This window comes from Pseudonaja textilis, chromosome 5, assembly GCF_049901715.1.
Source record: "Pseudonaja textilis isolate UNSWEBS1 chromosome 5, rPseTex1.2, whole genome shotgun sequence".
Taxonomy (NCBI): domain Eukaryota; kingdom Metazoa; phylum Chordata; class Lepidosauria; order Squamata; family Elapidae; genus Pseudonaja; species Pseudonaja textilis.
In genome coordinates this window covers 61799471-61814528 of record NC_141994.1, presented here as the reverse complement: position 1 = coordinate 61814528, position 15058 = coordinate 61799471, and the positions used below count along the sequence as shown (strand labels likewise).

Genomic DNA, 15058 nt, shown 5'->3' with positions numbered 1-15058 from the left:
GTTTTGGGGCTGCAAATGTTTCATATTTGGTATAAAGTCACTCCAGGTAGAACTCAGCAGAGAAACCCAAATAAATATTAGATTTTTACTATTTAGTCACAACAGTGGGAGGAGTAGTGGGTTAAGAGATGAGGATAAGCACTGGCTTACCCCATATCCTTATATAAAATCCAATTAACAATGGCAAAATTATATGTCAACAGAAGATTTTAACAATCTCTGGGAGAAGTGGTTACCTTTTTCAGATTCATTAAGTTAGAGCAAAGCACCATATTAGATCACTCAAAGCAATCACACTGAAATGTAATATCATTGTAACAAATTCAAGTATCATATAAATCTGCAATGCTACTTTCATTATTTTTGCTTACAGCATGATGCATTTGCAAGTACGTTTGTTATTATTTACTTAGATTTGTTGGCCACTGAACTCCAATTCGTTGGTTGATTCAGAAACTTGTTTGTGAAAGTCTGAGCTAATGTGTAAGCTGTCCTGTGATAGCTGAAATTATTAAGCAAACTGTGTGAATGTATAGGTTATTTCATAGTTGTATTTTCATCTCTTCTAGCATACATGCTTCAATACCCATATATAGAATCAAATGCTGTCTGTCCCCAAAGGCGTATTTGAATCTCTTATAATGCTGAAATGTCAATGGAGGAAATCTATTTCTTAGTTGCCCTAATCAGAGCATGGGGCCAATCACACTCAAATAGTTTAGTATGCATCATTTCTTGTCTAATATTAATATCACTGGGCTTTACTAAAGATGCTTCTACAATATTTCTTCCTATCTTAGGATTTTAGAGACAATGATTTCAGTATTGACTGACAAATGGGTGAATCTCGGAAATGATGAAACAAATGCTACATCTCACATAAAACCCCCAATATTCTGAAAATTCTAGTTCCTTTCTTCCCACAGCAGTACTGCACACAATCCATGGGCAGGAGATCTAACACTGTGCTTTCTCCTGAATAAATGTTGAGTAAGTATGCCTCAAATCCAAACTAGCAATAGGCAGCACTATCACATTTTAGAGGAAGAGTTTTGCCATTTTCTACATCTACTTTCTTAAAAACAAAAACGATGTGACATGATTGTAAACATCTTCTGATCATCCCAGTGCTATGCTTGCAAATGTTGAGTCTACAACCTCAATCCTAATCATGTACAATACATTCACAAACAGAACTTTTGTTTTTTTTAAAGGCAATAGGTTAAAAAAAACTGTAAACTGGATTCCATCCCAAGCACACATATTAATACAAGTATTATCCTATATCTCCAGTCTTTCACCCTGAAAAATATACCTGAGTTTTAGCAGTTAATGAAAGTTTCAAGTCCTTCAAACTTTCCTTAAACCCTGAATGAAATAAACTCTCTGATCAGAAACAAAGCCCTAATATGAGACCCTCTCTCTTGATTCACTGTGGGGTTGTTTGTGACAGGCATACTGCTGGCTCAGACTCGGGATAATTCCACTGTCAATTGGGCACTGTGTTGCACAGGACCATGGAAGCCAGATGATGCTAGGAAAGAAGGAAAGAATAGAAAGGATGTTCCCTTTGTCCATATGTACTCATGTGTGGCTCCATCTTCTGTGTATTCTTCCTTCCTTAGATTAGCTCTAGAAAAGATAAATGAAAGCAATTAGTACAAGTTTCAGAAAGATTAAAAACTTGAAAATAAAAAAAAAAGGGCACTAGGTAATATCACAAATCTGTGAGTGTGTTTGACTTGTCTGGTTTTGGCTTGTAAAACAGTAGCTTCAGGAGCATGTAAGGAGGATAGCATTATAACTTCCTTTATAGGGGATGCAAAGAGCAGTGTTACGGTTTGAGTTTAGCGGTATCCCATTTCTCTGGAGGAGAAGATGCTAACCTGGCTACCTACTCGCATATTTCCAACAAATGAGGTTCACTAAATATACTCAGGTATTTAAGGCAGATATCCTAAAAATTGGTCCTACTGATCTTGGGTATAAAATTATATTGTTAATATACAACCCAGTTGGCTTTTAGACCAACAATTTCAGATAAATCTAACATGGCATTAAAATATTTTATACTAATTTAACTCAAAGTCCTTGACAAATCATGCAGCAGCAAAACCATCAGTCCTGGAAAGAAATATGTCGAGAATGGCCAAATAGTGATTTTTTTATTGATTCAATAGTAAGCTGGATGACCTGTAATTCAAGCCTTGCTTTTTTCAGCAGTTTACGAAGTTTTTTTTAAGAATGCCACAGCCTCACTCTTTCTGTCTGTCTTAGCTTTACGCTAAAACCTGACTTCCGGTGGTGTCCTCCTTGCTAACAGAATGGAGACCACGATCGTCCACGGCTTCGATCCGTATTCTACCATCGGAGGGCCCTGATCATCAGTTTCTGAGGCCGAAACCACCCTGTAGGGGCGGTGAAGAAGGGGGAGACTGCCAGCTGGGTCAAGGGGAGCTGCATCTCCCCTCCTTGGCTAGGCATACTCCACTCCGAAGTTGGCTGCAGCGGTGGTCAAGTATGGCCACCCTAAAGAGGAAGAGCTAACTGGGACAAAGATTGTGCAGGAGCAGTGAAGCATGAAACTCAGGCTAATCAGGTGCAACAGTTAAACATAAGGTACCCCGGAATTAAAATCTTAAGAATTTTTAAAGAAAGATAATAAAAGCGGCAACCAGAGAAAGTGAAGAAAAAAAATTTTGACAGCTGAAAGTGGCTTTGAACTTTGAAAGGAGGAAGCCAGAAGAAGAGATCTGTTTAAATTGGATAAATATATGATAAATATCCTCTTAAGGAGAGGATTCTGCAAGGGTGCATGGGATTGCATTGTTATATTAGAAATAGAAAAGGGTTAGAAAATATGTTTAGATGATTAAAGTAATAGGAAAAATTTGTATTGACGTGAAATATAGATGATTAAAGTGACAGACAACTGATATTACTAGGTAATGTTTGTTAAAAGAAATAGAAATGTAAAAGATTGTTATTAATATTAATGGCAGAGCTGTACTTGAATACAATAATTATTCCATTTACTATTGTTATACATACACACACACACACACACACACACACACACACAAACATACATATACATACATGTATGTATGTATGTATGTATGTATATATACACACACACTTGTTTCCTTACAGAATTTAGTGTGTATTTTTAAGGGAATGTACCAAGCAGAATTCGACTGAAAATAGGTATGTGTTATAAATTAGAGGTTAAAAAATGAATGTTATAACTGTAAAGGTGTAACTTAAATTTTTAAACAAGATTTGAAAAAAGATACAAAGGTGTTACACTCCAGTCTAGTAATTACAGAGGAAAATTTGTTTTATGAGAAAAGATAATATGACATTGTAAACAGACAGATGAAAGTATAAAAACATTGATTAGAAAGATTTTAAAAATTAGAAAAAGATATGTAATTGAATTAAGAAAGGAATGAGATAATTTAAAATAAGGCTATAGGAAGTAAAAAAAGGGAAAAGCTATTGAAAAAATTGCGAAAATAGTTATAAGGTATGGATTAGAATGTATAAGATAAATATGTATTGAGTTTATGTCTGTATGGAGAAGTGATAACCTGGGGTCACACTGTTCTCAAAAAAAGATATTTTATTTGTATTTGTATGTTTTGTGAAAATTTAAATAAAACTTTTATAAGAAAAATAACCAGGGAATAAAGAAATATGGAAATTGAACAAAACTCAAAAGAAATTGTTTATTTAAAAGACATAGAGATAATGATTAAATAAAGATTAAGAAAGGGGATTCTGCAAGGTGATAAGGTATTGCATAAATGTATTTGAAGTAATACATTATTTAGAAAGTACGAAAATATAGATTTTTAAAATGGAAAGATTGGAACCGATATTTTCTCGTTATTAGAATACTTTTTTTAACTAAACTATATATAGAGATAAATGGAATAAATGTGAAAAAAGAAAAATTATTAATTATGTTTAATAAATTTAAGAATATAGTTGAAATGAATTATGAGGATTGCTGTAATGAGATTAATATCAGTTTTTATGATTAATTGAATAGATTAATTTTTCTTTTTGAAATTATAAATGATTTGACGTAATTGAAGGGGAAAGTGCCATGTAGAATCTGACTTAAAAGGTATATGTGTTATGTAGTTGTTATTAATTCATAAGGTGATAATTAAAAAGTTAAATGATTACTGGGATTTAAAGAGGAACTAACCAAATGATATATAAGGTATAGGCGTGGCACACTCTAATTGGTAATTATGGAGGAAACTTTTTTGAAATGTTTGAATTGAGATGGAATCTTTGAAATGATGAAATAAGAATATGCAATGAAATTGCAAACCTGACAGATAAAAGTACAAAGCACAATGAAGAGATGAGGATTATTTAAAATTAAAAGAAATAGGTTAAGGAATGAATTGAAAATATATACAGTAAGTTTGAGGAAAGTATTTGAGAAATAATAAAAAATATGTAAATTAATGATAAAATATGAAACTAGATGTGAAAGATGAGTATGTAATTAAGATCATGTTTGTATGGAAATGTGAAAACCTGGAATCATGCTGTTCACTAAAAAAAGATGTTATTGAAATGTGGAAAAATAAAACTTTTTATAAGAAAACAAAGCTTTATGCTAAAACCTATAACTATAAGGATTTTAATGATAGGGCGCCTTACAAATTATCAAGAGGCACTGTGAATAATCGAAAATGCAATATCAACTCTAAGAATTATTGTTCCTCAGTAGGATGTTGACAGGACAGATAAGCAAAGAACATTGACAGTGTATGCCGAGAGTAGATTATCCCAGCAGGGTCACATAAGGTATGAAAGGCACTCTAACTGCCAGTTAAACAAGCAGGTGCCTGTGTTGAATTGCAATGATACATAAGATGTTGGGCATGGAAGATTACTTTAGTGATAAGAGTAAAAACATAATTTTATAAAATAGTAAATTACTCCTGTACTTTACCAAAGAAACACATGGATAGAAAATATGATTAATAATGACACAAAATTATGGGCTCCTGAGTTTGGATGGCAACATGCTATTGAGGAAGGACTGAGGACCTTTCATAGTATTAATGGTGTTTATGATGAGGCTAGATTAAACCTTTGGGGTGTCTAGTTGATGATGTTGCCATGCAAGGAAAGAAAATCCAAAGATGCAAAGACAAAATTACAGTGAATAATTAGAAGCACAAACAAAGAAATGCTCAACACAGAGAAAGATCATGTGAATCAACTATACAGGGACATCTTAGGCATCAGTGAACTGAGATAGACTGGAATTACATAGAAATATATACCTTTGGATCATTTACCCCAGTAAATAAATGAACAAGTACAATGTTTTAAATTCCTTTGTTTAAATTGGGTTCTCATGTTTTAAATCATATTTAAGCAGAAATACTGAAAATTCAAAAAGAGCTCACAAACTTTTAAGCACCATTGCATGTTGTAGCTAAGAGTCAACACCAAGTTGATGATAAATTCAATCATTCAACATATCCTCTAGAAAGCATCTTATTTACTAGATTAATAACCTTAGCAAAATGCATGCAGGTTGACCTTTACTTCCCACTTAGACAACTAGAAATCTCAAATCTTTCATACAGAAACACCATGCTATTATTTATTTCTACTTACTTGATCTAGAGGCAATGCTGGTGGTTTTCGTGGTTGCAGCTCTTCCAGAGTTGAAGTTGATGTAGGCACCTTTGGGAATGGAGTTTGTGGCTGTATGTGCACTCTGAAATCACAGAAAACAGAGAAAGAACTATAGTAACCACATACCTTTTCATAAGTATCTTTAATCCAAAAATAATTAAGGCATGGCTATGTGTTAAGATTTTCTGCAGAGAGACAGATTCACCTGTTTGATTACTCATCAGCTTTTAATTCATGTATCAAGGTATTCTCTTGGACTTTCTTTATAAGTGGAGGACACTGTACTTAGTGGTTCCACTGCAACTTCTGAGGACAGTCTCAGTAAATGGTGTTTTATCAGTATGACTTTGTATCCTGGCAGCTATGCTGCAAACTGCCATAAGGCTCCAACGTTATTTAACATCCCAACAAAACCCAAAAAGGCCATCGGAGCTCTGGAGCTAGACACCATCAAAATGTTGAACACCCATTTGTATTTCTTCATAAGACAGACTATATATTTCTGAAGCAAAATATGAAGACACTTATAGAATAAACGAGGACCAATAAATTGAGTTTAATGACTCAAGCCCTATGATAGCTTTAAATGGGAACTAGAAAATGTACCTATTGCTCATGAGCTTGCAATTCCTGAGAAAGAATAGGCATGTGAGTCCCAAGATGTTGTTGTTGTTAAATTGCAACTGAGTGTTTAAGTGACCTCTATACAGATAATTCTCAACTTTTGACCACAATAGAGACCAGGAAAGTTGTTGTTAAGTGGTCTGGTCATTAAGTGAGGCATCATGTAACCACTTTCAATTTTACAACATTTTTTGCCATGGTCATTAAGTGACATATTATGTGATCGCAACTTGTGACTTCCTGCTGGTGATGATGCCTATAATTACATTGTTTGGTTCCTTTTGAAGATCTATCTCTTATTAAGGCTTTCCCTGTATGAATATTTTTGGCTTCATTTTTGTTTCATTTCTCTCACTTTTTAAATTATGTTTTAAAAAATACTGTTTTAACTTACTGGTAGCATTTTAATAATTTATTATAAGTAACTGGACATTTTAAATAATGAAAGTTTATATAAAATTGTATTTAGTAACAACACAATTCCACACTTACCCTGGTGTTCTGTACACATCTGTACGTTGCCCTCCCAGGTTAGTTTCACGTCCTGCTTGTTCCATCATTAAGGCCTGAAAGTGTCCCACATTCTCATCTTGGCAACGGTACAGAGGTCCTTCATGAGCAAGACCATTGGATTGATTGGTAGCTTGATGATGTGACAAGTGAGCATTCACTGTTGCCCCATAACCTCTGGCCTGGAAGTGGGCGGCTGGATGTCGTGATGCATATGGTGACGTCGTCTGCAGCATGATGCCATGGGGTGGGAAAGGGCCAAATCCAAATGCAGAAGAACTCACCGACGGCAAGGAAGTGCCGTACAAATACTCTCCTACCACAACTGATCTTTGCCTCTTGGTTGTGGCATTATGGTTGTCCAGATCAAGGAATTCTTTGGGACTCTCAGGCCTTTCTTGGGGCTCCTCTGCTTTCTCAGATTCAAGGGACAGTTCTTGTCCGTTGGCTGAATCCTCTTTGGTGCCTGCTATATCTGTTTGATTTGGGGAAGCCAAAGTGGCGTTAAGCACTTCACAGTTCTGCATGCCACTGCCCACTGTCCCTCTGTCTGAGAAAGGGGGTCTGGCCATAGAGGACTGGGTAGGTGAATGCCCAGAGGGGCTTGATGGGTGAGGGAAAGGCTTCTGCCAGTCTGAATAACCTTGTGGACAAGTATAGTAAGGAGGCTGCTGGTAGTGATGATAAGGAGGCGGCTGAGGATGATAAGGGTATGGCACTCCCTGATGAGAACGATAGCGAGGGTAAGTGCCATGGGAACTGTTGCTAGCATGAAAGCCTCGAGCAGAAAAACGTGAGTGAGATATTGAAAGGGGTTTTGCTCCCATTATAGCACTAAAACCTTGAAATCCTGAAGTGATGTGGTATTGTGTGGCTGAATTTGGATATTCCATGTTGGGCATATAAAGAGGGGCAAATTGGCTGGAGGTGCCCCCTATTGGATTTCCATCCACAGTAGCAGGAGTACTTGTGCTCTGTCCCATGCAAAGCACAGTTGCTTCTAGCGGATTTCCACCTCCAGTGCAATCAGGTTTTTCTGTAATATTAGCAGGTGCACCTTTCCCTTCATTACCACCAGATGACCCTTCACCTATAGCATCATTTTCAGACATTGGTCCTCTCTCCATAGCTACTACAATATCACCTAGACAACTCTGAGATACAGAACTTGTATAGCTATTCTCTGCTGGCCATGTACTTTTGTTTTGTGTTGCTTTTGAGCTGTTCTTAGTGTCAGAATTATTTCCCTCCCCTTCCTGTGTTAAATTCTGCCGGGAACAGTCCATTTGCAATGGGACTTTAGAATGAGGTAGCAGTTTGGGGTATGTCTCTTCTGGAAGACCCTCAGTTTTCGGATTCACTTCTGCTGGAAGCTCTAATGCACAAAGAAAACAGAGGCATTTTACAGGAAAAGATTTAATTCAAATTTCTTTCATCATATGAACTGACACCTCTAGTATATATACTGGGCTCTAATTCTCAGTATCTGAGACACAATATTAACCTAGGAATTCACAATTTGTTTAGGAAATGAATTTACAAACTTTTCCAGTTTATTATTAACGTGCACACGCATATGTACATGCAATGAAACACTACAATAAAGAGGGGCTGGGAAATTTAATGTGAGTCTGCCTTAGTGGATATCAGAACCAAACATATAATTCAGTTAATACCACATTTGCATACTGCTGAGTGTCACACTATCACCAGTTGTAGAAAGTTGTAAGTAGAACAAGAATATGAGGAGCATAATATAGAATAAATCTCCCAAATTTCCTTCGCAATTATAGAACAGCAGATAAAAGAGAAAAATCTTACGCAAGTCTTACCCAAATTATAGCTCTCCAAATTGGTTAGAACTATAGTTTCCATGGACTATACTTCTTAGCTCAATTTGCTTCATTGCAATGGGGAATTAATAGCATATTAATATTTAATCAGTATTTATGCATGGCAAAGCATCAAAGCTGACAAATACCAAAGAAAATCCCAAGGACAATAGTAGTTTCTAAATAGGTCCACTGCATTATATAACAGAGCAATTACCCCCCAAGACAGCATGCAGTAGTCATCATTTAGCCACAGCGAAACAAGAATATATAATTACCTTGATTGTTCTCTGAATTAATTCTCTGGCTGCCATCTTCAGAATTCCCATTCCTTAATACTGGTTTTAGAAGCTGAATATTAGCAGTTGCTGCATGAGTTAATTGTGGGAATGGTCCAGATAATTGTGAGGGAGGAGGCTGATGTGGGTGATAAGGCACGCCGGGTGGGCATACCCGGGAGGACAACTGCTGCATGGCAATCATCTCTGGACTGTCCATCATGGAATCCCCACCCTGGGCTCCTCTCTGAATCTGAGAGATAGACCCAAATAATGAGGCAGGAAGCTGCTGCTGTATTCTTTGACTGGAGGCTTTTCCTGGATGCCGGATATATCCTGAGGGTGGAACTCCATGAGGTAGGAAATTAGACTGCTCAGACCATTGATTTGGGGGCAAAGGTTGTCTCACAGTCCGAGGATCCATTATGTGGCTCAAAGCATGGGGCAATATAGGAGAGCAAGGGCCCACAGGAGATTTCTTGTCCATTCCCAGGGCTAGCTGGTTTGCTGCATCATGGTTTCCATTCCATACAGCAGGATATTTATAGGATCTGTAAATATGGCCAGGGGGAAGCTCTGAAGTCTCTCCTTGTCTCATAGGAGGTCCATTGTGTCTTGAAGAAATAAATCCAGGCTGGTATTGCCCAGAAGAATACATATTGGCATCTGAGGGTGGGCCACTCATTCGACCAAGTTGCAAAGATGTAGAATGTAGTCCGACTGTGGAAACATGCATTGATGCAGCACATCCTTGCTCCTCTGGAGCTGGAAGCCGAGATCCTCTATGATCATTCAGACCAACTGGAGGCTGGAAACAAATATCATTCTTACCACGGACATATTACGCAATGAATTCAAAATATAGATAACTAAAAAAAAATACAAAGTAGATTGCACATCTGTTATACTCAGTATTATGCAAGGTATAGCCTCTAAAACTCAGTGTTAGAGTAGCTAATGTACCCACACATACTCAAGCAGTAGTTGTTACCAAAAAGAATGACAATGTTCTTTACATAGGTCTGTTTTTGAAAATAGGGTAGAGACGTTCAACTGCCCAGCTTTTCCTGGGATCAGGAAAACTGAAAATTTAGTATCATGCAATGGCCATTGATACATTTCCAAGCCTGATTAGTATTATCAGTATTAAATTTTAATTGGCTTGAAATCAAGTTATCTTAGATGCAACCATTACTTACGTGATCTTCAATGTATACTTGTAATCCAATTAGTATGTCTATCAGTAAAAACAACCTTTGCATTTTAACTTAAATTATTAAAACCAGGATTCTCCCAGATTTAAAAAAAAGAATTTGAATCTTTAAAATTATAAGCAAAGCTTCTAGAATCTGAGAGGATAAGGAAACCCCAATCATGGTTAGAATGAAGCTATCCATATCAGAAACTCGTGCCATCCACTTCTCACAGCAATAATATTTTTCTATTTCTAATTGCAGAGCAGATGCAAATGGACAATTATGCAGCATCATAGTTTGTGTTTAGGATGGACTCACCATTTCTATACATCCAACCTGTATAGGTTTGGAAATATCATCCCAAAGACTTCCAAATCTAACTTGGAGGAATCTAGGCACACTTATGCATGCAATGTTTGTATGAGTCTGAGAATGAATGAGGTGGTCTACCATTGAACCTGTCCACCTCTATGTAAGTCCCTCAGAAGATTCCCTAAAGAAACAAACTCCTCATACTTGAAAAACATCCTCCATCCGTCCAATACACCTTGCAAAATCTTTCCATCCTTCTTTCTCCTGCCCTTTCTTCATTTATTACGGTAGACATTAAAAAACATACAACTTTAGAAAAAATAAAGAGATCTACAAGCAGTATAAAATTGAATAAAATTAGATCAGTACATGCAACATTTACTGTATTGATTTTAAAACTAGTATTAGGATCAAGTCAATATTCAATAATTTACAAAGCTAGTAAAATATAAACAATCAATAAAAGGTTCTGTCCAATCTCAAAATTCTATCTTTATTAACAAATCAAGCAGAAGCTAATGTATTAAAATCTTATACTAAGAGAAACCCAAAATTGGATGTCCTTAATGTTTATTGTCTGATTGGCCTTCACACACTCATCCCCAAAATCTTACAAATAAATACACAATTATAATAAAACATAGTTAGCCAAGTAGTTATTTCTCACTTGTAAACATAAAGTAGGTAATTACTTATCATAGATTTAAATGTAATCTTTAGATGTTCAGACAGAAGCTTGGCTCATATGTTTCTTACCTGCATGGCAAAGTGCTGGTGCTGCTGACCTGGCTCACCAGGATGTGGTTCTGGTACTCGTGGTGATCCATATGGTTTTGCTGGATCAGATCCACGCAGAGAATCAAATGTTCCTGGAATAGGTGGTCTCTGGACAAGAAAATAAAATTGTCTGTGAGACTTGATAGGCATCTTGACAGGAGATAAAACAGAAGCAGAAAAAATTAAACAGATACGGGAACAAAAATGCATTCCATCTTAAAATAATTTTTTTCTGATGCTTCAGCTGCTGTATCTACAATATTCTTCTTCCATTCTTCCAAAGCAATAAAGATTGCCTCATTTTTAGATAGAACATGGGGTGATGGGGATCCGATTGTATGTGCTCATTTTTTAAAAAAAAAGACTGTTACAATGCTCATGCTGAGGAGGAATAATTCACCACCTTATTTGAGAGTATAACTGATCATTGTATTAAAGATTAAATTGGACTTTTCTCTTCCAGTTGAACATATCAGTGATCTAGACTGTAATAGAGAGTAAAATACAAAGAACGTAGTTCTGCTTGCTTATTGAATTATTTGAAGCAACACAGTCCATCACTACAGGCCTGAAATATATTTACTTGAAAGTGGGTATAAAGAAATCCATGAAATGACTGTATAAGATAGTATTTTTGTTCAAATATTTAATCATTCATTTATTTGTAACTGAACTAAGTTTAAAGACTAAAAACAATCTTCTGGTCCTCGTACTTTTCAGGAATAGGTACACCATGAAGAAAAGAATAAGCAGTGGAAATACTAGAAGACTGTGGTGTAAAGGACAATGTAACAAGCAAATGGAAAAACTGAAGTTAAGATTCGGTGACTAATATTATTAGTCTGTGCAAATGAGTATTTTCTTTTCTTGCTAGACTGATACTTACTATGTGCCCAGAATGGGATGCACAACTGGGCATTCCACCATAGTGATGTGAATGCAGAAAGCCTCGGCCATTAGAAGATGCCATCTTTCCAGACAATTGAACTGGCTGGCTACTTGAATCTTCTGCTGAGGAAGAGATGGATAATGAGGAAGAAATGGGAACACGATGTTTTGCTTTATGAGGGGGAAGTTTTCCTCCATTTTGTACATGTGGTTGTTTTCTGCCAGATCCTTCAGAATCTCTGGATCGAGTCCAAACATTTCCTGTACTGGAACGTATGGTCCGACGGCATCTTTTCTCACGCTTCACATCCTCTCTGATCCAAAACTCGTCATCTGTGTCTCCATCTTCTCCAGGAAAGTGCTTCATCATTGCCCGATGAAAGCACCTCTCCAAAGTATAAGCCATTTTAGTATAATCTATATTTTAAAAAGCAAATGAACAGTCTCATAGGTATAAGTTCCTTGGTACTGACATTTCTTTTCTAATTAGATACTACATTCAGAATCTAGATTATTCTCTATTTGTTGGGAGGAAAAATAAAGACCAACACTTGGTGAAAAGCAAATAGGAATAAATGATCAGGACATACACATTTATTACCATCACAGTTCCCAATCCCTTTTGTAATGGTAAGTCAGTGGTTTCCTATTTCAACTTTAGTTTCTGTCACATCATAGATATCAGCTACAGAGAAAAAATAACTTTTGGAAGTAGTTTATTTTTATATTGTATGTACAAAATGCATTTTTTCATATATTTATTGTGAATGAATAATTATGTGCTTTTTCCTCTCCTATCTATGAGAGATTTGAAAATATATGGGGTGTTCTCCAATTTACAGGCATCTAAGTGAGTAATTTGTATTTCTATATTCTTACCACTATTTTCACCATTGTACTTAAGGCAGTTCCTGAACATAGTTTTCATATCGCCCACAAATTCCTCCTTGGTGTAGTATTGGCCTCCGTTTAGCTTTTTCTCCATACTGGAAATATCCATAGGAGCCTGAAAATATTACAATGGGGAAATATACACCCTCATATTTTATCAGATTATTATTATGGCAGATTCTGTGCTATCCACTTATAAGAAAATTTATTGTTTACCTTAATAATCTGGTAGTAATTTGGAGCATATGATTCATCAACTGGTTCTAGGAATGGCCAGGAGTCCTTGTGAGCTTTTACAACATCTAACACTGTTAAGAAATAAAATTGAATAATGTGTTATTTATACAAATAGAAGTCCATATTTTATGAATACACAGATTTTCCGAAGCTTAAACCTGGATTTAAGCATAAAACGAGGACCCAGATTGTTGTGGGCAATAGACTGATTTTGTAAACCCCTTAGAGAGGGCTGTAAAGCACTGTAAAGCAGTATAAAAATGGATTTGGAACTGACCTTTGTACATGGCAGTGAATTCATCATCCAATTCAAAGCTGTAAAGATGAAATGCAAAAATAAATACAAAGAACCTCATCTTTCCATCAACTCTCGATTAATAAAAATGTTTCCATCAACTCTCAATTAATAAAAAATTAAGCATTAAATATTCAACTCCAGCAAATTGCAATTGCCTTTCCAATGCAAATAATTCCATTCATTTTCTATAACTCTCCTTCCTATCCTTCTTTGGCTTAAATATTTGGGTAAGACTATAAACCATGAAAAATGAAAAACCCATAATAAAATAGAAATATGATTAGTAAAATAAAAATAAGTAAACTGGATGTGTAAAATATCATGGAATTTACAGTTGCTTAGTGTATCCTTAGTTACTCATAAGCTTTATGATATTCTTTCCTGTCTCTAACATAGGAAGTGATAATTGCTTTACAAATGGAATTATATATTTGTATTTATGGAGATTTTGTATTTGTATTTAATATACTTACAAGTCCTTAGTTTTCTCCTCCCTAGCTGGTGAACTGGGATCTAAATGGGAAAGCTCAACGGGAAGCTCCTTTCCCTGGGCCAGCAGCCATGCCCTCTCTTCTCGAAGTTTCCTTCTCTTGGCTCGTTCTGCTCATGGAGAAGAAAGTCATTACATTCCTAAAAAAGCTTTCTTGCCCAAAAATCCAAGGGGCTGCTCAACTGCGGGAAGGCAAATCTAGAATTAACAGTTTCTCTCTTTTATTCCTATAGAAAAAAAGTGTACAAATACTATATATGCGAAGTAGGCTATTTTAAACATCTCAATATGGAGTAAAGAGATATTTTAAAAGAGCAATAGAAAATAAATGTAGGAAAAATGATTAAATCTGGATGATACACAGTGGTACAGTGGTTAGAAGACAGTACTGCAGACTACTTCTGCTGACTGCTTGGCTGCCTGCAATTTGGCAATCTGAATTTCATATCCTTCCATGTTCAGTAAAATGAGGACCCAGATTGTTGGGGGCAATAGGCGGACTGTAAACTCCTTAGAAAGGGCTGTAAAGCACTGTAAACAGTATAAAAAAATCTAAGTGCTATTGCTATTTATCTTAATGGTAAAAAATATTAAAATTCTTGTCTTCCTGAGGTCAATGAATCATATTTTGATCTTACCACTGCTATACTGAAAAGGATCCCATAAAAATATCTTGAATACAGCAGTGAGTTATAAAATAGGGTAATGAGGCCACTAACAGAAGAAAGTAAAGAAGTAGAGAGTCTGTTTAATCTTTCACCTTCACACCTCACAACTTCAGCATAAGTGGCTCAAAGTCTACTTTCCTGCACCCATGACAAATGTTTTCAGGCTCTCCTTTTTTTAAAAAAAATTGCACACTTTATTTCAGTAAGCTGATCCACATGCCTTCAACAGCCTTGACTTTTTCCTCCATTTCTCGTTTCCTCTCCTCCTTCAGCATTTGTTCCTGTTCCTTTTTCTGAACAGCCAAAAGAATCTGACGTTCTTCCTCTTCTTCTCGACGTCTCTGCTTCTCCATTCTACTAAACACGATTGGAGACATC

The 15058-nt window shown here is 36.0% G+C and overlaps 1 protein-coding gene across 1 annotated transcript in view; it reads right to left on the bottom strand.

Moving 5' to 3' along the window:
* Positions 1-1489: 1489 nt before the first annotated feature.
* Positions 1490-15058, bottom strand: part of CECR2 (CECR2 histone acetyl-lysine reader) — a 97780-nt gene continuing 84211 nt past the window's right edge. The window contains exons 9-19 of the mRNA XM_087935610.1: positions 14901-15057; positions 13996-14122; positions 13502-13539; positions 13204-13295; positions 12976-13102; positions 12095-12513; positions 11188-11316; positions 8924-9731; positions 6796-8188; positions 5659-5761; positions 1490-1534 (exon numbers count right to left, since the gene is read on the bottom strand). Of these exons, the coding sequence (XP_087791736.1) occupies positions 1490-1534; positions 5659-5761; positions 6796-8188; positions 8924-9731; positions 11188-11316; positions 12095-12513; positions 12976-13102; positions 13204-13295; positions 13502-13539; positions 13996-14122; positions 14901-15057 (3438 nt within the window). The remainder of the gene's footprint in view (positions 1535-5658; positions 5762-6795; positions 8189-8923; positions 9732-11187; positions 11317-12094; positions 12514-12975; positions 13103-13203; positions 13296-13501; positions 13540-13995; positions 14123-14900; position 15058) is intronic.